Source organism: Caloenas nicobarica, chromosome 14 (assembly GCF_036013445.1).
Source record: "Caloenas nicobarica isolate bCalNic1 chromosome 14, bCalNic1.hap1, whole genome shotgun sequence".
In the NCBI taxonomy this organism is placed as follows: Eukaryota; Metazoa; Chordata; class Aves; order Columbiformes; family Columbidae; genus Caloenas; species Caloenas nicobarica.
The window spans coordinates 11,057,396-11,082,114 of NC_088258.1; the positions used below are offsets into that span (position 1 = coordinate 11,057,396).

Below are 24,719 nucleotides of genomic sequence, written 5' to 3' on the forward strand. Positions count from 1 at the left end.
CTGCAGTCTGCGCTGCCTGCACCGCCTGCACCACCTGCACCGCCTGCACTGCCTGCAGTCTGCGCTGCCTGCACTGCCTGCACCGCCTACACAGTCTGCACTGCCTGCACTGCCTGTGCTGCCTGCACAGTCTGCGCTGCCTGCACCGCCTGCACTGCCTGCACCGCCCTGCACTGCCTGCACTGCCCACACTGCCTGCACTGCCCTGCACTGCCTTGCACAGTCTGCACTGCCTGCACCGCCTGCACTGCCTGTGCTACCTGCACAGTCTGCACTGCCTGCACCGCCCTGCACCGCCTGCACTGCCTGCACCGCCCTGCACTGCCTGCACAGTCTGCACCGCCCTGCACTGCCTGCAGTCTGCACTGCCTGTGCTACCTGCACAGTCTGTGCTGCTTTCACAGTCTGCACTGCACTGCCTGTCCTGCCTGCCATGCCCTGCCTGCCCTGCCCTGTCTGTCCTGCCCTGCCTGCCCACCCTACCCTGTATCCAGTGCGTTAGTCTGAGACTCCCCACCCTGCTGCCCTCCAGGAGCTGGCCCGCACACCATCTGCCCACAGGTACTCACCAAGAACTCTCGCTCCATGGCTCAGCACCCCCAGCCTGGCCCCTGATCCGGGCAGCCGGAGGCCCCAGGAGCTCCTGGGCCGGGGCCAACCACCCCCGCAGAGTGCCTGGCCCAGGGCCACAGGGCTGGGAGCCCTGGTGCTGGCGGCTGCTGGGACACACCAGCAGTGGCTGTGGATCTCATCATGGTGGAGGCCACCCTGGGGGGACACTGCGGGGGCCAGGGCTGGCCCTGCCGTGCAGGCAGAGAGCGCCCAGCAGCAGCATGGCGGGGACTGTGCTGCCCCTCTGCCTGCTCCTGGCTGCTGCCATGCAGGGTGGCCTGACCCAGGTACCAGGACCCAGAGCCCGGCCCGGCCCCTTGCTCCTGAGGCTGCAGCGGCTGGAGGAGCAGGTGGGTGCCCAGAGTGGGGAGGGGGGCACAGGCCTGTGCCAGGGGGGCACTCAGTGCTTTGGGCCAGGCTGGTGGTCAGTGGCACCACAGGGGCCAGGCATGGGGATGGGGGTTCACCCCACCTCACCCTGCTCCCTTGCAGCTTCACCAGCTCCAGGAGGTGACATTGAGCCATCTCCAGAGCATCGCTGGCAACTACAACATCTCCTACAACATCGATGAACGCTTCCGGGCGCTGGCAGAGCAGGCGGAGGTGGCTGCCGCTGCCCGGGCTGCCCTGGGTGCCGAGCTGGCCCGTCTGGCCACCGCTGGCCGGCGGCTGCACCGCAGGCTGAAGCGGCTGGAGGGGACAGTGGGTGTCCTGAACCTGCCCCACCGCCCGCTCTCCCATCCACCAGGTGCACCAGCGGAAGCTGGCTCCAAGCCGCATGGCCCACCAGACGCTGCCCGCAGCCAGGGCAGCCAGCTGGAGCAGGAGCCACAGGGCCGGGTGGCCCCCAGCACCGCCAGCCCCTGGCACCTGAAGGCAAGGCGGTGGCAGCAACGCCATCAGGAGGAACATCACCGGCTGCCGGCTGATGCTGGGCCTGGTGGAGCACCTGAGGAGGATGTGGAACCCCCTGGTGATGCAGAATTGGAACCCCAAGCCATGGCACCAGCACTCCTCACCATGACCATGGTCACCCAGGAGCAGCTACCAGCCCCCCAGCAGCCAGCAGAGGGTAGGTACAGCCTCCTCGCCCCAGCGCCCACCTCCCCAGCCTGCCACACCGGCACTGTCCTCCTCTTCCCCAACACCTCTGCTAAGAACGTGGCCATCCTGGGGCCAGGGCCGCGCCGGGGGCTGCAGGCGCTGTCACTCTGTGCCTGGCTGGCCACCCCAGCCCCCCACCTTGGTGCCCTCCTCTCCTATGTCACCGAGGACGGCAGCAGCGAGCTGGCTGTGCATGGCCGCAGTGGGGACCTCCCTGGCTCCGCACACTTCATCATTGGAGACGGGTTTTTTCGGGAGCTCCCAGTGATGCCGCTCCTGGATGGCAAGTGGCACCATCTCTGTCTCACCTGGTCCTCTGGCCAGGGCCGGTACCGCTTCTACATGGACAGACGGCTGCTGGCCGCTGGCTCTGGCTTCCAGCAGGGCTATGAAATTCCTGCTGGTGGCTCACTGGTGCTGGGCTGGGAGCAGGCCCCCCCCGGCAAGGGCTCCAGCACCACGGAAGCCTTTGTGGGTCACCTGGCTGGCTTGGCCCTCTGGAGCCGAGCTCTCCTGCCTGGAGAGGTGGCCAGCATGGCCACTGGCTGGGGGCTGCCCCGCAGGCCCCTCCTCACACTGGCCGATGCAGCTCTGCAGGGCGCGGTGCGGAGGGTGGCAGGTCCCTTCCTCCAGCACTGCCTGTGATGAGTCCAGCAGCAGGAATGGTGCCGGCTCCCAGCACTCAGGGCTGGTTTGCAGTGCCCGGCTGGCACAAGCCGCATCCTCCCAGGGCAATGGGACACCAGGAGGAGGGGGCATCTCAGGACTGGGACCATCTGAGGTTTGGAAAACGGGCTTTGGCAGCCAGGGTGCAGCAGGAGTGAGACCCAGTCCCAAAGCTGGGAGGTTGTCAGCTTCAGTCCTCAGAGGATGTTCAGCCCTGTTGTTCCTATTAAAATGCCCTGGGCAGAGAGGAAACTCCTTTATTTCTGGTCTTGCTCTTCACTGTAGCGCTCGGTGACACAGCCGAGCGGGAGCTGCTCGCACAGGCAGCAGGAGCCCCGGGCTGGGTCACACGCGGGTGACCCCTGCCTGTCCCCTGACACCACCGGCATCTGCCACTGAGTCAGACGCAGGGGGAAGCTGTGGCACGGAAAAGCCCGTGACTGTGACCGGGAGCGAGCCAGCAGTGCCGGCGCAGGTGCCGTCTGTGCCGCATGCCTGGACCCCGCTGGAGAGGGACAGAGCTGAGCGCTGGGCCAAGCTGCGCGGCTCCGGGGGGGTCGGGTGCAGCTCACAAAATGCTCCCAAACAGCCACCCTGCGAAATTCCCTGCCCAGAGGGCAGGAGCGGCGCCGGCGCTGGCTGCTCCCCGAGCCCCGTGTCCCCGGGGCCAGCGGGGCCTCCCTGCCTGGCCACGGCCGGGCTGACAGCAGGAGGGTGTGCCTGGGCCCGGTGCAGGGCAAGGCCTTGCAGCCGCCCTGCAGCCTCCTGGGCTGCTGTCTTCACGCCGGGCCCCGGGCCAGGCCCGTCCCCGGAGGCGTCTGCGGGACAGGCTGGGCACGGGCTCTGGCCCCTTCCCCGGGAACCCGGCGCGGGGGCCGCGGGCGGGACTACAACTCCCATGGTGCCGCGGGGCGGAGCGGCCCCCGCCGGCCGCCGTAGCGCTCACGTGAGGGCGGCGAGCCGGCGGTCACATGACCGGCCGGTGAGGCAGGGCCGGCGGAGGAGCGTGCCGCCGCCCCGCATGGCTAACGTCGCTAAGAAGGTGTCCTGGTCCGGCCGCGACGGCGACGAAGACGACGACGAGGACGGGCGCGCGGGCGAGACCACCCCGCTGCTCAACGGCACCGGCCCCGGGGCGGCGGGCGGCGTCCGGCAGGTGGGTACCGGCACCGGGAGGGGAGCACCGGCAGCGGGAGGGGGGTAGCGGCGCACCGGAGGCCTGCCCTGGCCCGGGCCTCCCTGCGCCGAGAGGCCGCTGCAGGGGGCGGGGCCGCGGGTTGGGGTCGTGCCCGTGTCCCCTGTCCTCTGGAACAACGGCGTTGCCCACGGGCTGCCGCGCGGTGCTGTGGCTCTGCTCCCCGAGCAGCTCCGGGGGGAGGTCGGGGTCCCTCCAGGCTCCCCCGGGCCGGGGAAAGCAGAGCCTGGCAGGGCCCGGCATGGGGAGAAGCTGGGAGGGAGTCACGACCGGGACACGGGGCCCTTGGGTCACTCGTGGGGGAAAAACTGAGCGTGGGGGCTGACTCAGTGCCCGGTGCCCGCTGCTCAGCGGGCAGTCCCGTCATCGGCAGCTCCCAGCATGAGGTGCCGGTGCGCAGCCAGGGCCCTGCCTGCTCCTCAGCCCTGGGACCATACCTGCTGGGGCTGCCCTCTTCATTTCTACCACAAATGTGCTTCTGTGAGAGAGCCTGTGTCCCGACACACTGTTGCTGCCCAAACCAACACGTTGGGCTCAAACGCGAGAGCATCTGACACTGATGTGGTGGTGGAGGTCGTGCTATACGTACGGAACTGCACTGGCAAAAAGCAAGTCCAGAGTGGGATGTGTTACAAACACAGGGAGGAGAATTCCTTCTTGCAAATTGGTTTTGGGTAACTGACTGAAGAGAAACCTCTCCAGTGTACCTAGAGGCTGTCACTCAGGCAATCTGCCTAGCGATCTCTCCCACATATGTGGTCTGGTGAGCTGGAGCATGCCGTGGCTCTGGCCGAGGCACTGGTGCCTGTTACAGAGTGAGGCTGTGGCTGGGCAAGCTATGCCAGGCAAGGGCCACGGTCTGGGCAGGATGTCAGGCTGGGTCCCTGGGGCACTTCTGTGCCAGTGCCGGGTGTCAGAGGGGCTGCTTCTGGATGACGTGCTCAAGTGAAGTTTGCCGGGAGACTCAGCCTAGAGGAGCAGGGGTGGTGCCAGCCTTTGGCAGCTGTTAGCAGGGGCATCTCACTGAGCATGATTCTGAGCCGCCCTGCTCCTGGGCAAGTCAGAACAGCAGGCCATTAGAGGGAAATACAGGGTTTGTTAGGCTGGAAGTGCCTAGCATGGCTCTGCGGGAGCAGGGCTTGGCAGTTGGAAGGAGTTGCCTGTGTTACTGCAGCTGTTCCGATGTGAAAATAAAAATAATCTTCCTAGCCAGTACAACAGTACACAGTGTATTTACAGTATGGGTTGTCTTTAAAGACCGGGTGGTGAATTCTGCAGGTTTGAAGAGTGTTAAAAATAGGGATTAACCAGATCTCCTGGCTGTGGGTCAGTTATGAAAGGGGTTTTGCTTGTGGCTTGAAAGAAATACCAGAGCCCTCTACAGCAGGGGCAGTTGGTGGTGGAGACCCGGCCCTGCCCATCTGACTTATTGTCACTGTGTCCCTTTGCAGTGGGGACAGTTCAGGTCCCAGCGGGTGATGAGGCGCTACGTGGTGTTTTCCTCAGCAAAGGAGGAGAGCAAGTACCTTGTCGGAGCTTCAAACCCGCAACTGCCTGGACCGCATGTGCTTCTGGCAGTGTCACCGACCTGGCAGTGGCAGCTGAGATGTTTCCGTAGCACTGGGGTTGCCTTTCAAGTGTAGGACAGCTGCTTCTCTCCCTCGGATGGTCCTTTGACCGAGATGGTGTATAGTGCATAGATTGAAAAGTGAAGGCAAGATAGATTTGGCAGAGAAACAAAAAGAGACTGGAGCTGCTTGGCTGGCAGGGGACTTAAGCTGGTGTCATGATAATAAAATAAAAGTGTTCCTAGTGGAGCTTCTTCCCTTTGTCACATGTTTGTTTAATGGAAATGAAAGTGATCTTAAAGTGACAAAAGGAAACACGGGTCTACAGTTCCCTGACCAACTGCTGTGAGACACTGAGGTTGAGCGCTTGTGTGTGGGAGGTGAGTTGTGGCTGCAGAAACATGCCCGTGACTGTAGAGAGGATGCTGCAGGTCTGTGTCTGGGGTCTCCTCTGGTTTTAGGGCCAGCTGAGTGATGCTCCGGAGCTGACCGAGCCTTCATGCCCTCACCAAGGCTTTCCAGCATCACACCTGCTGTGGGTGGCCCTTCTCCCATGTTCTCAAGTCACGCAGGTCGGTTCTCAGGCTGAAAAGTGGCTGGATAATTTTACTAAGAGCAGCCAATTTCTGCCATTAGACATTTTTCAAAAAATAACACTTATCTTTTGCTACCCATTGAGGATGTGTTCTGTGTGCTAAAATGTGTTGACTTTGGGATTGATATAATGTTTGTGCTTCAGAGAGTGCGTGGGACAGGGGGTGTGGGCAGGGGTTCACCAAAATGTGGACCAGGCCACTGCTGCTGAGCGGTTCGCCCTTCTTAACCCCCATGTGTGTATTCTGCATCTCTAGATGTTGGTCTTGTTTTCTTTAATTTCAAGTAACAAGGTGTAAAATGCAGCCTTTGTGGCCAGGTGATGATGCTGGAGGGCTGCTGTGCTTGCTGTGATCGGAAAATCTTGGTGGTGGGAGTGGGGGGAAGAGAAGCCTGCTGTGTGAGCTCTGATTCCTGGCAGATGGGCTGCAGGTTGTGTCCCCCTGGGTACTGGCAGAGAGTCTGCCTGTCCCTGCCTGCCCGCTGCTGGGAGCCTCCTTGGAACACCACTGTGTTCAGGTGGTGGCAGGAGGGTGCCCAAGCAGAGGGGTTTTAGCAAGTCTGGTCCCTCCTGCCAGCTGCCTGCGCTGTCGAGGGCTGTGGTGGCACTTTAGCCTTGGGCTGCTCCTGTGCTGAGAGGACATGTGAGACAAGGTGCCAGGAGAAAGGCAAATGGGCCAGGACAGCAGCAGCATCTCCTGGCCTGGTGCAGGTGAGGGGACAGGAGGAGCTGTCCCCCGGAGCAGCCGCACGCAGTGTGGGGCTGGAAGCAGAATTGCAGCCAAGCAGTGACACTGCAAAGTCAGTCCAGACTTTCTCCCCCAGTGTGGGCCTGGGGATGAGGAGCCTCATTCTCTCCTGACGTGGTGGATTTCGGGGATGATGGTAGGGTGGTTTGAAGCCCATCACAGCCGTGCTTGTGTGTCAGAGGAGGGTGATTTCAGGAGCCCCACAGCTTGTCTCCACTGTTAGCTACCGTGGTTTCCTGTGCCGGTGAGCCCTGTGGTGATGTAGCCTGGAGCTGTTCTTCCCGCCCGAGCAGGTACCGGCGGCTCCTCAGCAGAACACGCTGGGGCCAAGGGGGCCTTGGGGGCTGTAAATCCTCTTCCTTCCTCCCGCTGCTTCTGCAATGCTGCTGTGGGCTCCTGCTGTGGTCTGCACCATGCTTTATCTCATTGATAACAGAAAGCCACGTGCTTCCAGTTCGTTAGTGAGTACCATGACAGTGATAAGGGATGGTGTATGGGGGAGTCTTTGCTGAAGACGGTGGTCGCTGAGGGTGGGTGATGTCCTGCAGAGAATGGCCTTGCTGGCTCGTCCCTGTGGAAATGGGCTGTGGAGCAGAGTCAGACGTTCCCTATTTATGGTTCTTCAGAGCGACATTTGAGAGGCACTGCCAGGTTGCTGTGCATACAGCCTGGGTTGGTTCTGCAGCTTTTTAGCCTGGACTGAAGTCATTCTGGAATTGTTCTTTGCTATGCTTAGAGGTAAGCCACTGCTGTGGCATCACATATAGCAGTGTGGTTCCTTGTCACCTTTACAAACTGGGATGCTGGCAGCAGTGCTGCTCTCTCCCTCCTCAGCCCAGAATGCTCCAGGCTGATGCTGGGATCTGCATCCAGGTGCTGCTGCCCAGCCTTGGCGATGGTCCTGTTGGGGCCTGAGTAGAAGGTGAGGGTTGAGACCTTTTGCCAGATTTTATGTCACATTGAAACTGATCCTAAGTTTGCTCTCGCCTGTCTGGGAGCGGCGCTGGAGTGAACGGCAGCATGTTGTAGGGGAAGGGGCCTTGGGAGGTCTCTAGCCCAGCCCCAGCCAAGAGCAGATCTGTTAGACCAGGTCACTTGGGGCCACATCCAGTGGAAATTTGGGTATCTCCAAGGCTGAAGATCCTGTACCCCCTTTGGCCCCAGGTTCAGGGCATCACCACCCTCGGGCTGAATGTTTGTCTCTGATATCTAAGCAGAAGTTCCCTTTCTGCAATTTGTCCAATGTGTATTGTCCTGACAATGCAAAGCTTCAAGGAAAGTGGTTCTATCTTCCCTGTAACCTCTTGTTAGGTGACCAGAGATGGCAAGAGGGCCTCCCTGAGAAGCTCCAGCTTCTTCTTGTACATCTTACCACATGCTCCAGCCCCTGACTGTCTTTCTGGACTTGCTCCTGTGTCTGTGTCTTTCTTGCCCGGGGAGCACAAATAGGCTGCCACGTCACAGGCGCCAGGCAGAAGTGTGAGATCCCTTCCGCGGACCTCCTGGCTGTGGTCTCACACCACCCAGGAGGTGGTCAGCCACCTCCACTGCAGGTTTGTGCCACCAACTCCTCCTCAATTTGACCACCAGCTCGCTGCAAGACATTTTCAGCAAAGCTGCTTTCTGCCCCCTGGGGCACGTCCATCCCTAGTGCGGGGCTTTCTATTTTCCACTGTTCAACTTTGGAGGCTTCTCTGGAGCCTGGTGAGGTCCCTCTGAGAAGCAGCCCTGCCCGCCAGTGTACCAAGTACCCTGCTGACAAAGCTGTTATGCAGTTTTGGTCCAGATCAAGGCTCTGGACATCTCTTTGTAGAGCTCAGAATGGGTAAGGAATAGCTTTACCCCCTGGATGGGGTGAGTACTGAGTGCCATCGCTGTTTGTGAGCTGCTGTCAGAGGCAGGCTTAGTGGGCCCCAGGGCCTCTCCTGGGACAGGAGAGCTCTTAACCCGTCTCCCTTCTCTGGGCTTTGGCAACAGTGCGGGTTGTTATGTGGAGGTAATCATACCACGGTCACACCAACATCATATGTACCCGGATCAGCAGCTTTCTTGGCCTGAGTTTGAAAAACATCTAAAGGAGGAGGGTAGCGCTGTCCATGTGCTCGGTGAATCCCTGAGCCGTGCACAAACAATGTTCTGTCTTGGCTCCTGCTTGCCTGGATCCCGCCGTCCCTCTTATAAAAGTCTGGTGCTGATGGAAGTAGCTTTTTCCTGCCCTCCCAGCGTGTGATCCCCTTGCTGAGCAAAATGGGAGCCAGAGCAACTTTGCCTGTCTGGGCGCCAGAGGGATGGCAGGACGTGGAGGAGGGAGGCACATTAAAAACACACTGCTTGTCTAACGGAGTTCAGGTTCAGGTTGAACTGCAGATCCTTTCCCTTCACCTGTGCTCAGGTCCTGCTGCTGCCTAATCCCTTGGGAGCAGAGCTGCTGTGCCCTGTGTAGGGAAGGGGTATAGGGTGGGTATGTCACCGGTTCGTTGGCATTTGATCTTTCTGTGGACCCCCATGACTAGCAGAAGGAGGATTTCCCTGAAGGGCTGGTCCTGTCTCAGGGACGAGGTCTTGGTGCCTGAGAACTGAGCCCAGGCGGGAGGAGGGGACATGGCACTGGTGACAGTTTCCACCTCATTGCCTTGGTCTTGCCCTGGACATGTGGTATCTAATGGGAACCTTAAATTTTGTGTCTCCTAAAGCTGGGTGCAGAGAGTTCCCTTTCAAGGTCTCAGCTTTGTCCCTTCCAGGGTTTCAGGGCAAGAACCGTGTCCTTCCTCTGTCCTCAGGAAAAGGGTCCACCTGGATCCTTTCCATGGGGACTGTCGAGCCATCATGGACCAGAACCAAAGCCCAGGCTGGTGTCACCAAACCAGTGTCTGAAAACAGCTGCGTGGAGCGCGTTGTGCTCAGCCCCTCCTGTGGGCTCAGGCTCTGGGCACAAAAGTCACTGAAGCAGGTTTGCAAAGCTGGGGCAAAACCCACCTGCAGGTCAGGGGGTGAATGAGAACGTGGAGCAGACGGAGAAATGGGAAAATAGGTCAGGCTGCAAACACAAAGGGATATTCTTCATCTGCAGTGACGTGCATGGCTCCCGGCTGCTCTGGCCTGCATGTTCCAGACAGGATCGGGGGGATTAAAGCCACAGGGGCTCTATCTGGGATCTGCTAGGAGAGAGGGACTGACATGCCGGGGCCCTGCTGTTGCTCCCATCCCCCTTTGATTCTCCAGTCCTTCAGCCTGGCAGCTGCAGAGGCGTGAGTGTCGAGAAATGGTGTTTGGGCTGTGCTTAGAGACTGTGCTGCTCACACCCCTGTGCATCCCTGTGTTTCACAATGGCACAGGGGTGACAGCAGCTCACTGGCTTCTGCCAGGTCCTCTCACAGCACAGCCCAGCTGGCATCTGGCTCCGCCACAGCCCAAGCCCTTCCCCGCATCAGCCAGGAGACGAGAGGTGCCCCAAATAGCCCAGAAACTCCGGTATTATGCAATCACACTGCCAGTAACAAGACCGAGTGGTCACCAGCAAAAGGAGAACCTGCTCCCCTAGGGGGAGATGCAAATGCTCCTTCCCGGCATTGCACTGGGGCCGGGTCAGTGTCCCCTTGGTATCCCTGAGGCTGCGTGGGAGCAGCATGCCCCGTGTCCTCTGTGTGCGCTGGCTGGCAGTGGCCCAGCCCTCGCTCCGGTCCCGCCTGCTCGGAGTGAGACGAACACAGCGATGTGCTCATCTCCCTGGCTGGGACCTGCTGCCGTGGAGCTGGTGGGAGAGCCAAACATGCCCTTGGCCAACCCTTATCACTGGCCAGGCACGTCAGCCAAGGGTTGGCCCTGGCAGGTCTTGGTGTGCCTGTGGCTGTGGAGGTGGCACGTTCTGGTTAGGGTCTGTCTCTCCCCAGCTCCGGGAAGGGGTGGAACGTGCTGCTCCACATGGTTTGCTGGCTGCACGACTGCTGCGCTGGGGTACCCGCTCGTTGGCTGGAGGCTCTTGGTGACTCTCACCGGCTCCGGGGCTGCCAGGCCAAATGGGCCACTACTGGCACCGTCCCTGGCTGAGCCGGCTCTGCCAGCCGACGGGCTGGAGCAGCTGCCCAAACCCTGCAGGTGGCTGCTGCCTCCTGGCCTGCTGGGTCCCGCCTCCTCGTGTGTCCTCCCAGAGCAGCAATCTGCAGTGCTGCACTTCGGGGGGCTCTGGCGTGGGCAGGCAGAGCTCGGTGAGGGAGATAGAGCACCTGCGCAGGTGCTCTTTCCTTCTGCTGGTGCATTCGGGGATTGACCCTGTTTTCCCTTCTCTCCTCAGCTCACTCCTTCCTCCTTCCTGCGCATCGGGCAGCTGAGCAATGTGGACCTCAACGAGGATGTCCATGAGCTGGTGAGTGGCACAGAAGAAGGGGCCCACTGTTACCAAGACCCTTTTCCTTCTTCCACTAACGGCACTAACAGCTGCTTCTGTTCCCCCCTCACATCCTGCTTGTCCCACGAGAGCTCCAGTGCTTCCTCTGGGCTGGGCAGCTGCCTGTCGCATCCTCACGGCGTGGGCAGCTGCTTGTCGCTCTGCCTTGACCCTTGCTGCCTCCCCTTTGCCGTAGTGCTGGCCCAAGGACATCGCAGTCCCCTGCACCTCTCTGGCAGCAGCACCAATCCACAGCACAGGGACCTCTGTCCCATGGGACCGAAGGCACAAGCCAGTGGAGTGGGAAGGGATGTCTTCCTTGTTGCCATGAGAGCTCCTTAAAAAGCTGCGTCTCTTGCCTGCTGCCCAGCTTGGTGTGAAGGCAGGACAGGGGACGTGCAGTGCGACAGCAGCTGGGAGGAGACATCTGCGCCCTGGAGACAGGGATGGCACAGAGGGGACATTTTGCAAAAACTCTCAGGTTTCAAGTTATTTTCACACACACACCCACCCCTACAACCGAAAACTTTTCTTCCCCAGATGATTCTGCCTCAGCTCCAGAGCTGTAGGATGAGCAAATGAGCGGACGACTTTTGCTAAATATTTCTTGTGGAATTCTTAAATGGGAAGGAATATGTCTCAGTCCAGCGCCTCGGAGGATGGGCTGGGCCTTCTTTGGCTGTAGCTGTAATGCGGGGCTGGGGAAGGGTGCGGAGGCCCCTCCGGCATCCTCAGTTGATGCCCTAATTTGGAGCTGGGAACAGCTTGCATGGTCAAAGGCATTTGGGAAACAGAATTTGGTTTCTGCCCAAAAATGTAGGCCTGCTTGAAATAGCTCCTTGCTTTCGGCCAAAGGAATTTCCTGCCAAGGTGAAAGGTTGCCTTGCGCTGGAGCACGGCACTGGATTGACACGGTAGTGTGGTACCTGACTGGGCAAACTGTCTGTCTGTCGATGGGGAATTGTCCTGCCCAGGGGTGGAGAGGTGGTGGGTGAAGGTGTGCGCCTGACAGCCTGTTCCAGCTGCCATAAATCCCACACATCCACCAGCTGGTGGAAAATCATCCCAGACCCTGGCCTGCCAGGCAGCTTGCACTCTGCAGTCCTCCTTGCCTCTCCTGAGCATAAAAACTCGTGTTAAACCAGCAGTGACATGGGGGAGGGAAGGGTTGGGCTTGGGTCTGGCCTTCCTAACTTGTGCATTGCATCCCACAGGAGACAGAGCTCCCTCGGCAGCACCCTAATGAGATCCCCCACAACGAGAAGCTCCTGTCGCTCAAGTACGAGGTAAGTGCCTGTCTCTCCACGTCTCAGCAATGCTCTTTGGGATGCAGCGGGTGAGGTACGTGGGGTGAGGGCTTGTGGCTGCCCACCTAGGGGAGCTTCAGTGTGGAGGGACAAAGATTGAGGGAGGAAAATGATCCAGGGGTGTGGAGGGGCAGAGGTGAGGGTCTGAGTGCAGCCCTCCCTACCGCGGGCATCTCTTCCCCTACACTAGACAGTAACAGCATCTTCTTTTCCTGAACTAGAGCCTGGACTATGACAACAGTGAAAACCAACTGTTCCTGGAGGAGGAAAGGAGGATAAACCATGCAGTGAGTGTCACTGTGACCTGGCTGCCCGCCCTCCCTGCAGCTGCGATGGCCCAGCGAAACTGTTCCCCCTGCCTGGCTGCTGGGGGGCTTCTCCGTGCTGGGGGAGGTCATGCTCAAAGCAGTGCCTGAGCCGGGTGGGTTCATGGGCACTGACCAGCATGTAAAATCTCAGGAGCAAGGACCCAGCATAGGATGGTTTGAACAGGAGCTGGCCTGGGTGCGCGTGGTGGCATTGCCAGGCGGCATGGGGCAGGTCCCTGAGCAGAGGGACTTCTGGAGCCATGTGAAGCATCTGCCCTGGGGGCTCTGGGAGTTAGTGCCACAGCAAGAAGCCCAACAGGAGAGTCTTGATAGAAGCAGGCAAGCTGGAAAAGCATGTCTGCTGTTAGAGATCCCACAGAGGGGCAAGGGCACTGGCTTAAAATATGTAAATTGTGGCCAGGCTTTGCAAACCTGGGTCAGCCAGCATCGGTTTTCCCTGGGCAGCACTCCTTGGAGCTGCCCAGCCTTGGGCCTGTGCTGGGGAAGGTGGCCAGGTGGGCTGGAGTGCCCCCTGGTGCTGGTGAGGGCTGGGATGGGCAGCAGCGGGCTCTGACTGATGGCTGTCTGTCCCTCAGGCTTTCCGGACAGTGGAGATCAAGCGCTGGGTCATCTGTGCCATGATTGGCATCCTCACCGGCCTCGTCGCCTGCTTCATCGACATCGTGGTGGAGAACCTGGCTGGGCTGAAGTACCGGGTGGTGAAGGGCAGTATCCTCCCACGGAGCCGTGGCTGCTGGCCAGCTGGGATCTGCGGGATCTCAGCTCCTGGTAGCCTCGAGGGGGGTGCTGGAGGTGAAGGCAATGCTTCCTCACTTGTGTTTGGCAGCACAGACCCTGACACCTGAAGTGCTGCCAAGTGCCCAGCTGCCTGGCAGGGCTGCATGGTAGCTGGGTGCTCTGCTGTGGTGGAGGAGGCTCCTCACAGCAGCCCTGGCTGCTGTAAGGCCAGACATGAGGAAGAAATTTTTTACAATGAGTGTGGTAAAACACTGGCACAGGTTGCCCAGCAAGGTGATGAATGCCCCATCCCTGGGGACATCCCAGGCCAGGCTGGACGGGGCTCTGAGCAACCTGAGCTGGTGAAGATGTCCCTGCTCATGGCAGGGGTGGCACTGGGGGAGCTTTGAAGGTCCCTTCCAAACCAAACTATTCTGAGTCTATGATTCTAAGTGCACAGGATCTGCTGTGCTGCCGCAGCCCAAGAAGCATTTTAGTGATGCGTTATCACGATGGGAGGGAGGGTACCCAACCGATCCTGGCCTTTCCTTGAGCTGCTTCCCCAGACATTGACAAGTTCACGGAGAAAGGGGGCCTGTCTTTCTCCTTGTTACTCTGGGCCACCCTCAATGCCAGTGTGGTGATGGTGGGCTCTGTCATCGTTGCTTTCATAGAGGTAAGAGTTTGGAACTGCTCTGGGTTGGGGTATCCATGTGCCTCCTGCCTGGGCTCTTCACATGGGGGAAGCAGGATCGTGTTTCCAGAAAACATGCGAATTTGCATGATAGCTAATATATTTCTGCCAAATTTGCTCTTGGTAGCCCCAGTTCTTCAGCGTTTGCTCCAGCTATACTGTCGAGTTTCTCTGGGATTGTCAGGCTGGTGGGATGTACTGCCTGTTGCCGGCAGCCTGGGGCCGGGGGCACGCTCCAGCCTGGGGCCAGGGTTGTGCTCCGGCTTCGGGCATGGGTGCAGCTCTCGCAGCCTCAGCCCCAGCTTGGCCTCTCCACGTTGGGTGTACATGAGCACTGGCAGAGAGCAGGCTGGCCAGGTGCCTTGGGGACGCAAAGGCAGAGACTGGGGCCAGTTATGGCTAGGAGGGGATGATGGCTCCCTACGGGCCACTCTGAGCCAGCCATGGCTTCTTTGTGGTTTTGCCCTTGTTCTCCCTGGCCACCAAGTGTGAGCCTTCTGCAGCACTGGGCCTCTCACCATTGCAGGGTGGTGGGAACACCGAGGTGCCCCTGTCACTTTCACCTCCAGAGCCTTGGAGATGGGCTTTGGCCTCGTCTCTGAGCCTCCCTGAGGATGCGCGTGGTGTGTCCTGTGCTGAGAGACAGGTGTGAGGTGGCCAGTGTGTCCCCATCCTGTACGTGGCAGCCACTCACGCTCTTCCTGCTCCCCGCAGCCCGTCGCAGCTGGCAGCGGCATTCCCCAGATCAAATGCTATCTCAACGGTGTGAAGATCCCGCATGTTGTCCGCCTCAAGGTAGGAACGGGATGGGGTAGGATGTGGGAGGTGGTGGCATTCCTGCCTTCTGCCTATGATGGGGCCCCTCTGCCAGGCTGGCCCGGGTGTGTTGTGTCCCCCTGGGGTGCTCCCTGCCTGTGCTGTGGCAGAGGAGGAGCTAGCACGAGCTCTGTAGCTGTTCCCCACAGTATCAGCTGGTTAAACCTGCCCTGGGATTGGCAGCTGGTGCTGGGAAGAGCAGCTTTGAGTATTTTTTTGCACTGGCCAAAAAAAATTGTCCAGTGCCATTGCCACAATGGGGAGGATGAGAATCACGAGATCCCTGGGGTCACTGGCTCCTGCCCCTGCCGCTGGCTGGATCTGTGTCCCCCGCAGCTGCCACGATCATGTTCATGCCACCTGTGTGATATGCTGTGCCTGTCGTCTCTGTTTTGCAGACCCTGGTGATCAAGGTCTGCGGAGTCATCCTCTCGGTGGTCGGTGGCCTGGCCGTGGGGAAGGTGATGTGCACAAAGCTCTCTGCTGGCGTGTTGTTACTCGCTGCTGGCACACGTGCCATGGCCCATCACTATCCCTGGACTGGGGGCTCTGCAGCGACGTCCCAGTTTGTTCCCTGGGCTGCTGGCTGAGGTGACTGTGGCGTGGCCAGGCCTGAGGAGCCCCTGGGGCACACGGTGCCACTGAGCCAGCCTGTGTGGGGCTCAGCTGAGGGCAGGAGAGCAGCAGCCTATGTCTGTCGGTGCAAACATTAGATGGGGGAGACCTGGGTGCCCCATTGGGACCTTTCTAGCTTGCTGGGATGGAAGGCAGGCAAGGGAAGCCCCTGTCCCGTCGGCTGGAGGGAACAGGAGGCGGCTGTGGGAGCTCCTTGCTAGAATGAGGATTTAAGGGATAAAATTACAAGGTCTGTATTTCTCAGAGGGAAATTGTCCTAGCCAGCTCCTGCAGGGCTGTGACTTGGTGAGCAGAGTTCAACTGTCTCTGATTGTCCCTGGGGTTCTCCCTTCTCTGCTCTGACTCTGCTTTCCTGCCTGTAGGAAGGACCCATGATTCACTCTGGAGCGGTGATTGCTGCCGGGATCTCCCAGGGAAGATCCACATCTTTAAAGCGAGACTTTAAGGTTGGTGTTGAGGGCTGCAGGGCTGTGCTGCAGGTGTCTCTCCTGGGCCCACACCAGACTATTCCTCAGAGTCATGCTGGTGGCTTGGGCTCATATATGGCAGACTCTGTGTCTCCTCTAAACTCTTTCTTGTGGCCAGCCCTAAATCTGCCTTTGCTTTGGTGTTTCAGATCTTCGAGTACTTCCGCAGAGATACAGAAAAGAGGGATTTTGTCTCGGCTGGAGCTGCTGCTGGCGTCTCGGCTGCGTTTGGTGCCCCCGTGGGTGCGTGCTTTGGCTCTCTGACGCTGAGTGGTGCCTGTGCACAGATCTCGGCGGGAGGTTGCTCCCACTTGCACAGAGGCAGCTGCTGGGATCTGCCTGGGGCACTGCAGGAGCCTCCTGCAAAGTGCCCAGCTCTGCTCCGATCTGTCCTGCTCTGCCACACATGTCTTAGGAAGAGAGGAAGGGGGTTTATTTGTCTTGGATCCCAACTGTTGCCTCCCTGGGATGGAGTGGGGGCAGTGGAGGGCTTTCACTGCAATCAGTACGTCTCTGATGGCTGGGTGGGCTTGGCTAGTCCTTTCACTGGAGTCTGTGGGGTCTGGGCCAGCACGGAGCACGGATGAATTTGGGTACCTTGACTGGTGATGTGACCCAAGGGTCCATGGCATGCATGCCTTGTGATGGTGCCTGTGTCTTGTGCTTACAGGGGGTGTCCTCTTCAGCTTGGAGGAAGGGGCTTCCTTCTGGAACCAGTTCCTGACCTGGAGAATTGTAAGTGCTGGAAAGCAGGAGCAGTAAGCTGAGGGCTGCTGGCTCCAGCGTGAGCCTTTTCTCAGCGCCTCACAGCCCCAGGCCCCTGGCTGCCCCTGCCCCAGCCAGGCAGCCATGGGTAATGCATCCCAGGGAGCAGCATCCCCGCTCCTCTTCTGTGCCCTGGGCCTCAGGGGCTGAACTGGGACCTGGCTGAGCTCCATCTTCCTGCCCTTTCCAAGGGCGCTGCCTTGGGCTGTGCCCCAGGCAATGGAGAGCAAGCCCCTGGCCAGTGCAAGCTGCTCAGTGCTGCCACAGGAAACGTGGCCGCTTGTCCCCACCACACTGTGGGTACCAATTCCTACCCAAGGGTGCTGCGGACTGGTTCGGGGTTCTGTAGGGGGCATGTGGTGAGGGAGTGGGGCTGGAGGTGTCTGGCAGTGACTCTGGACCGTGTCTCTTTCCAGTTCTTTGCCTCCATGATCTCTACATTCACTCTGAACTCTGTCCTGAGCGTTTACCACGGTAATGGTTGGGATCTCTCCAGTCCTGGGCTCATCAACTTTGGCAGATTTGATAACGAGGTATGGGGTATGACGCAGTCATTCCATGTGTAGGGCTCTACTGGGGCAGGCTAGGAGTAGCCCACAGCAGCTTAGGGCCACCAATCTGTCTTAAAACACCACCGGGGTCTGAGGCAGGCTCTGCCTGAGCAGGCTGTGGGCTCTGGCCAGATCCCAGCCCCACCACCCCCAGTAGAAGGCTTTTCTGCAGCTGTTGGTGGGCCAAGGGGCTCTGGAGTGTCCAGGGGAGACTTTGGGGCAGTTCTGAGAGCTGCTCGCAGTGACTGGCTGTGGGGCTGCAGATGGGCCAGAAGATCTGAAACCAGTTTCTTGTTCGCAGAAAATGGGATACACAATCCAGGAAATTCCTATCTTCATCTTTATGGGAGTGGTTGGTAAGAGAGTACTGCTCTTTCCATTTGATTAGTCTGAATAATTTCCTCTGTTCTCTGTCTGGGTCTAAAAAGCTTTGGGATCCAGTTTCCTGGGGAGAGTGGGAAACCCATTAAACTCTTGAACAGAGGCTGCTTGTGGGGCTTATATGGGGATGAGAGCTGGATCCTTGCCTGACCCTCACCCTTGTAGCAAATTTGAGGCTCTTAATCTGTGTACTGCAAAGTCACTGAGCGAGGTCAGTGCATCACAGCCGTGGGCAGCCTCTGGCTTTTATACAAGCTGCCATCACCCCCGTGGGAAGGAGAAGCAGAGCACATTGGGCACTCCCCAGTGTGCTCACCCAGCTCTGTGCCCACCCCACCAGCCTGTCCCTTGCCTGCCTAGTGCCAGCCCTGTGACACTGGCCCCTGGCCACCTCACTGCTGGTGCCGGGCTGCTCTTGGTGTCAGGTCCTGGCTTTCTCTACAGGGACAGCATCTGTGTGTCCTGGGGCTGCCGGTCACGCTGCGTGGGTTGTTTGTGTCTCCCTGAGCTTCACGGGTTCCTCGTGTCCTGGGCAGCCACAGGAGAGCCTGGGACCTGTTTGCTGAGCTTTTCCTCTTCTGCATTCGCAGGCGGGATCCTTGGAGCCCTGTTCAATGCCCTCAATTACTGGTTAACGATGTTCCGAATCAGGTAAGAGCTCACGGGTAACTAAGGTGATTAACATAGCTTGGCTGGCACCTTCTGCACTCCGTTGAAGCAGTGTTCCCAGCCAGAGCAAGGCTATCTCACATGTAATGTGAGCAACAGCAGTCCCTGGAAGCTGGGAGGCAAAGGAGCCACGTGCATCTTGCAGCCTGTGGTCGAGGCTCTGACCTGCAGCATCCACTGTTGCTCTGACCCTGCCAAGTGTTTCCCTTCACTGACTTGAGGGCCCAAAGAAGTGCAAACACCATGCAGACCTGGCTGTTACGTGCTGGCTGGTAAAGCCATTGCAGGCCAGTCTGGCATAGGCAGTGCTTGTCACCAGCTTTTCAAACCCCAGGACTGGCCTTGTGGCCTTGGGGAGGGATGCCCTGTGGCAGTGGAGAAGTGAGGGGCTCACAGCAGCTTCCAGGGCGTTGCCTCTCTTGGGGCTTCACGTGCCACAGCTTCCTGGGCTTGGCTCTGCTCTGTCCCCCAGCCACATCACATCAGCTTTTGCATGGGACTGTGCCCTGCTCTGGGCAGAGGAGCTGGGTGGGTCTGCTGGAGCTAGGAGGGCAAAGCTGCTGTTGCCACTGGCCTCCCACCCCAGCTCCCCAGGACAGCTGGGGAAAGGGCGCGGGATGGCCTGGCAGGCTCTGGGGAGGGGACAGAGGCAGCCAGCCTGTCTGTGTGCCCGCTGTGACGTGCCAAGCCAGGCTGCGGGTGATCCTGCCCACACCCCTGGGTGCCACCTTACAGCTCTGCTCCCCGCACAGGTACATCCACCGGCCCTGCCTCCAGGTGGTTGAGGCCATGCTGGTGGCAGCAGTGACAGCGACTGTGGGGTTTGTCATGATTTATTGCTCGAGAGACTGCCAGCCCATCCAGGGGAGCACGGTGGCATATCCCCTGCAGGTAGGAGATGCTGGAGAATGGCTCCCCCAGGGTGGGGGGACACCCTGAGCCTGGGCAGGATCTGTGCTGGGAGACAAGTTCATGCTGTGTTTTGTGTCACTGGACCTCGCTGGCTTGCCCTGCAGTCAATGCCCTCACCCCAGGCAGAGATGGAGACCCAAGCGTGGGGTTGGTGCGCTTGCTGCCCAGAGCTGCCTCCTTGCCGGCATATGTCCTCCCATGCCTGGAGCTTCCTTGCTGCAGGGCAGCTCAGATCTGCCGCTTCTAACTCTCTGTTCTTCCCCCTCAGCTTTTCTGCGCTGATGGAGAGTACAACTCCATGGCCACTGCCTTCTTCAACACACCTGAGAAAAGCGTTGTCAACCTCTTCCATGACCCTCCAGGTCTGTGCACCTGGCAAGTGGGTCCTTGAACGTGAGCAGAGCGGGGCTGGGCTCGCACAATGTGGCCGAGCTGTTCCCTGGCTGCTCATGAGATGAGGCAGGGGATGATCAGCACGGCCCTGTGAGAGCACGAGGGCCTCCAGCAAAGCACTGTGCCCACTTCTTTCCTGTGGTGGTGGAAGGATGGGGGATGGACACGGCACCTGATGGCACCTATGAGCTCTGCCAAAGGGCTGTGGTCTCAGGAGCCTGTGGACGAGGATCTGGCTTTGTTTGTGTGCGTTTGTGAGCTGTTGTGTGGGAGCATGTCTGACCCTCGCTGGCTGTCTGAGGTCCATCCTGGAAATGTCCCTGGCTGTTTTCTTAATTAGCAGGGCCTCTTGCCCCAGAATGACTTTACCTTCTGGCAGGTTGTGGAGGTGGATCTAGGGATTTGGATTTGCTTGAGAAATGCAGTTTGGCTCCTGGGTTCAAGCTCCCATTTCCCTTGGACCTAGTGTAACGACAGCGTGCCCTGCTGGTCTGAGCCTTGTGCCCAGCTGCATGTGGGCAGGGAGCAGACAGCTCTGAATTTCTGGACCCTCAGCCCAGAGAGTGCAGCTTGGCCACCTGAAGACAAGTGATCACTGTCCACTGCCTAAGGGCTGCTGCCTGCGGTGCTGGGTCCTCCCTGGCTTGGGGCTTCCATCCATTGACCTCTCTGTGAAGGGGAGGTTGCAAAATACCTGTTTCAACTAGACTGAGCTGCTCAGCAACCCTGAAATAGCAATAGGCTCTGAGGCCTGGGACAGCAGGGTCTGACTGTGGTGGCACAGCCCACACCATGGGGCAGCTTGGGACTGACTAGAGCAGCCATGGGAGCTGCAGGACAGGAGAGGGTTTGCAGGACCTGCTCTGCTGAGTGGGTCCCAATGCTGACGATGGGTCCCTCAGGGCTTTGAAGTTTGTCACGCAGCCTCATGGGAGGCTGGGAGGGGATGGGTCATCATGAGTTGCAAGGTGGAGGAAAGGCGCATGCTGGACTCGGTGGGGTGGGAGGGCTTGGGGTGGCCCTGGCTGGCTGGCAGAGCCCTTGAGGGGCAGAAACAACCTAAAGAGCAGGTTTGAAAGGTTTGTGCTGCTGGGTGCCCCTGAGGAGAGTGGCTTTCCCTGCTGGGAGTGTGTCATGGGGCCACAGCCCATCGTGGTGTCCTCTGGGCTGCAGGACCAGCACTGACACTCTGTGCTTTTTGCACCTCAGGCTCCTACAACCCCATGACGCTGGGCATGTTCACGCTGATGTATTTCTTCCTGGCCTGCTGGACCTATGGCCTCACAGTGTCTGCGGGGGTCTTCATCCCCTCCCTGCTGATCGGCGCTGCCTGGGGGAGGCTCTTCGGCATCTCTCTGTCGTACCTGACCAAGAGCTCTGTGAGTCCTTGGTGGGAAGGGGTGGTGGGTGGTAGGAGCCGCAGCACCCAGCTCACCGCCCTTCTCACTGGGCAGGCACCACATGCAGGCGGCGTGCACAGAGCTGACTGAGAGCTTGGCACAGTGGTCTGGAGTGGGTTGACTCCTCACTTAATATTTTCCTGAGCTGGGTCTGGACTTTCCCACATCCTGACAGAGCCCAGCCAGCCGCTGGGCTGTGCCTGCAGCCTCAGGCATTCCTGCTTTGGAGGGTGGTTTGTGTCTCTGGATGCCGTGGGGCCAGCAGCTGACTCAGCTCCTTGTCTCTCCTGTGCTCAGATCTGGGCTGACCCGGGGAAGTATGCCCTGATGGGAGCTGCCGCACAGCTGGGTGAGTTCCCTGTGGCACAGGCTTGGCCACCTCCTGCTCATGTCAGGGTGAAGGTGGTGTGGGAAAAAGCGATCCCTGCTTCCATGGCACAGCTTCTGCCCCAGCCGAAGCCCAACCTGGCTGTCGGGTCCCTGGCGACACTGCCAAGCACAGGTGGCGCTGGGCACTGCTGAGGGCTGGGTTTGTCCTGGGCACCTCTACCTGTTCAGGCAGTCCTGTGCCACCCTGCAGAGACCCAGGGGCCTCAGGTGCTTTGCTGTCCCCTCGCCCCGTGTTTCCCTGCCCTCCTAAACCTCCAGACCCCTTGGGTGTCTCTTGCAGGTGGGATAGTGCGGATGACACTGAGTCTCACGGTCATCATGATGGAGGCAACAGGCAATGTCACCTATGGCTTCCCCATCATGCTGGTGCTGATGACAGCTAAGATTGTGGGAGACTACTTTGTGGAGGTGAGGGCTGTTGTGCTCACTGGGAGCCTGGGACCTGATGAGAGGTTGTGGGCTGGGGTGCTGGGGAGCTGTGGGGGAGCCAGGACAAGCATGTACTCCCTCACAGAGGTGAGCTGCTGCCTGGCTGTACCCCTCCGCATCTCACCAGGCTCCTCCTGACTGCTTGTCTTGTTGCAGGGGCTGTATGACATGCACATCCAGCTGCAGAGCGTGCCCTTCCTGCACTGGGAGGCACCGGTGACATCCCACTCCCTCACAGCCAGGTGAGTGGGCTGAGGACACTCATCACTCCTGGGGCAGCAGCTTTTGGACCATGCTGTTGGCCTGAGCTGGAGACAGAGGGGATGATACGCTTCTCTCCCCAGTGCTGCCAGCTCAGCCCCTTCCCCAGCAGGGACCAGGGCCCATGGTGCATTCCCTCTCTGTGTCCCCAGCAGGTTCTGGGGATGGAGGAGGAGTGCGTGGGGGGCAGGTAATTCGGGGCGTGCTGCCGTGGGGCTGTTTCACACCGAGTCTTCCCTTCAGAGAGGTGATGAGCACTCCTGTCACCTGCCTGCGGAGGATTGAGCGGGTGGGCACGGTTGTGGACATCCTCAGCGACACCTCCTCCAACCACAACGGCTTTCCGGTGGTAGAGAGCAACCCTGACACCACACAGGTGGGCCGGGCACCTCTTGCAAGGGGACACAGCTGGGGGGCTGGCTGTGGCGTGGGACCCTCTCCCTTTCCCCCCAGCCCCATGTCACATCTGATGCTCTGTTGCAGGTGGCAGGACTGCGGGGTTTGATCCTGCGTTCCCAGCTCATCGTCCTGCTGAAGCACAAGGTGGGTGTTGCTGGGTGGAGGCCATTTGGGCTGTGTCTGAGCCCCTGTGCCTCAGGCCCTTTGCTGCCTCAGGCCCTTTGCTGCCCGCCTTGCTCAGGAGGAGCCGGCAGAGGGTCCCTGTCATTTCCATCAGCTCACCCGAGGAGTTGGAGGCTCTGGGCTGTGCTGGGGTTACCCCAGCATCATCCTACAGCCCCTGAGCTCACAAACCCTGAGTGAATGGGAAACGGGCTGTTCTTCTGCCCCAGGCTCCTGCTCTCTTCCCTCCCTGCCCCCGTGTGTTTCCTTGGTGCCTGTTGGTGCTGTGGGATGGTCTGTGACAGTCTCACTCCTCCCAAGGTCTTTGTGGAAAGGGCCAACCTGAGCCTGGTACAGCGGCGGCTGAAGCTGAAGGATTTCCGGGATGCCTACCCCCGCTTCCCCCCCATCCAGTCCATCCATGTCTCCCAGGATGAGCGCGAGTGCATGATTGACCTCAGCGAGTTCATGAACCCCTCGCCCTACACTGTGCCTCAGGTAACAGCCAGAGACCCCTCTGCACCCCAACAGGTCATGGGTGGGCGATGGGTGCTGGCTGGGGATGCCGCAGCCCACACAGCCCCACTCTGTTTCGCAGGAGGCATCTCTGCCGCGGGTGTTCAAGCTCTTCCGAGCACTGGGGCTGCGGCACTTGGTAGTCGTGGACAATCGCAACGAGGTGAGTCCCTGCCTGCCATGTGCAGGCAGCTGGGGCTCCCTGGGGGGACACTGCCCTTGTCCCCAGGCTCCACATGCCAGTGAGGGGCTGTGCCCTGTCCTTTTCCTGGCAGGTGGTGGGCATGGTCACCCGCAAGGACCTTGCCAGGTACCGACTGGGAAAGGAAGGCCTGGAGGAGCTCTCGCTGGCGCAGACATGATGCAGGGCAGCGCTGCCCAGTGCAGACATGTCCCGGCCCCTTGGAGCCAGGGACCCCCTTTTGTGGGAGGTGAGGAGAGGACTGGGCTAGGCTGTGCAGGCATCGTGGTGCTCTGGCTCTCCTGCCTGTCGCTGCCTTCCCATGTCTGCTGTCCCACTATGTCTACTGCCTCCTCCTCTCCTTGCCCCTTCCTCTGCTTCCCCAAGGGATCAAACCCCAGCCTTGGCTCCATTAGCCCCTGGCACATGCTCTCCCTGAGGGCTAGGTCAAGGCTGGAGCATGCTGAGGGGAGCAGAAGTGCCCTGCTGAGCTGGGGACAGTTCTCTGCCACTGCACATGCCCTCCATCAGCTCCTCCACCCAACCTGGTGTGTCTGGGACCCAGCTCTGCTCTAGCCCAGGCTGCAGGGCCTGTGGGAGGAGGGGAAGGGACATGGTGGGGCTCCCTTCTGCTCCCAGGGCCCCATCCTCACTGCTGGCTGGGTCAGGCTGAGCCTTGGGGCAGGCTTCTGTGTCTCTGCCCTGCTCAGCTGTGCAATAAAAGGGCTCCCATGGTTCCGCAGCTGCCACCTCTTGCTCTTTTTTGGCTCTCCTGGCCACTCTGACCTCAGCCTGCAGGTGGGGAGACACCCCTGGGGTTTGGGGCAGGGATGGGGAGGACAGAGCTGCTCTGGGCAGGGTTGGTCCTGCAGCCGACAGCTGTAGCCTGTCCCTCTGCCACTCCTGCCCTCCTCCCAGCATTGCTGCTGCCTCTCCCCTCCTGCCATGTTGGGGTCTGAGGTCACCCCCAGGTGCACTTCTGTACTCGCTGGAGCTTGGCCTGGCCCTTTCCAGCAGCCTGGGCCCTGACAGGCACCCCAAAACCCACCACTGGCCCTGGATCTGGCTGTGGGAGGGGAGCAGACCCTGCACTCCCTGGGGTGCTGGGGAGGGCTCCAGCCCTGGCACCTCAGCTCCCCCATCTCCCCCCATCCTTGCTCCTCACCTTGGCATTGCCCCTGCCCTGGAGCTGTGGGCGCAGGGCTGCCCCATCCTCGCTTGGGCAGGGGATACCTGGTACCTGGGGCGGGCTTTTGACTGTGGGATACTGTGCTCAAATAAAGCCTGTTTGTACTTTTATTATGGTGCTGCCTGTATTTTGCTTCCCTCAGTGCTGCTGCCCAGTGCTGGTGTCCCCAGGGCTGAGCCACTGTGGTAGCTGAGGGGCTGCAAGGGGGAGGCTGGGCCCCCTCACCTTCCTCAGCCCCCTGGCAGGGCTGAATGCTCAAGGCAAGGGGTGGCTCCCCCTTTGT

At 59.9% G+C, this 24,719-nt stretch overlaps 2 protein-coding genes across 4 annotated transcripts; both read left to right on the top strand.

Annotated features, from left to right (window-relative positions):
* The first annotated feature begins 370 nt into the window (after window positions 1-370).
* On the top strand, window positions 371-2,634 carry PTX4 (pentraxin 4). Of its 2 annotated transcripts, XM_065644917.1 has the most exons (3): window positions 739-962; window positions 1,105-1,684; window positions 1,793-2,634. In XM_065644917.1, the coding sequence occupies exons 1-3, from the start codon at window positions 834-836 to the stop codon at window positions 2,359-2,361; spliced, it is 1,278 nt and encodes a 425-aa protein (XP_065500989.1). In that variant the 5' UTR covers window positions 739-833; the 3' UTR covers window positions 2,362-2,634. The 2 variants fall into 2 exon arrangements, with proteins under 2 accessions (XP_065500990.1, XP_065500989.1); XM_065644918.1 differs by having other exon boundaries at window positions 371-962; window positions 1,105-2,634.
* A 712-nt stretch (window positions 2,635-3,346) lies between these two features.
* Window positions 3,347-24,546, top strand: CLCN7 (chloride voltage-gated channel 7). Of its 2 annotated transcripts, XR_010606970.1 has the most exons (26): window positions 3,347-3,538; window positions 10,780-10,851; window positions 12,087-12,158; window positions 12,401-12,466; window positions 13,084-13,216; window positions 13,792-13,901; window positions 14,634-14,714; window positions 15,134-15,196; window positions 15,734-15,817; window positions 15,988-16,081; window positions 16,509-16,573; window positions 17,020-17,136; window positions 17,456-17,510; window positions 18,126-18,186; window positions 18,957-19,095; window positions 19,385-19,478; window positions 20,719-20,888; window positions 21,207-21,258; window positions 21,580-21,707; window positions 21,885-21,970; window positions 22,233-22,365; window positions 22,473-22,532; window positions 22,872-23,048; window positions 23,149-23,229; window positions 23,342-23,497; window positions 23,694-24,546. XR_010606970.1 is itself a non-coding variant. In XM_065644631.1 (25 exons), the coding sequence occupies exons 1-25, from the start codon at window positions 3,404-3,406 to the stop codon at window positions 23,426-23,428; spliced, it is 2,415 nt and encodes an 804-aa protein (XP_065500703.1). In that variant the 5' UTR covers window positions 3,347-3,403; the 3' UTR covers window positions 23,429-24,546. The 2 variants fall into 2 exon arrangements, 1 of the variants encoding a protein (XP_065500703.1); XM_065644631.1 differs by having other exon boundaries at window positions 23,342-24,546.
* Window positions 24,547-24,719: the final 173 nt, after the last annotated feature.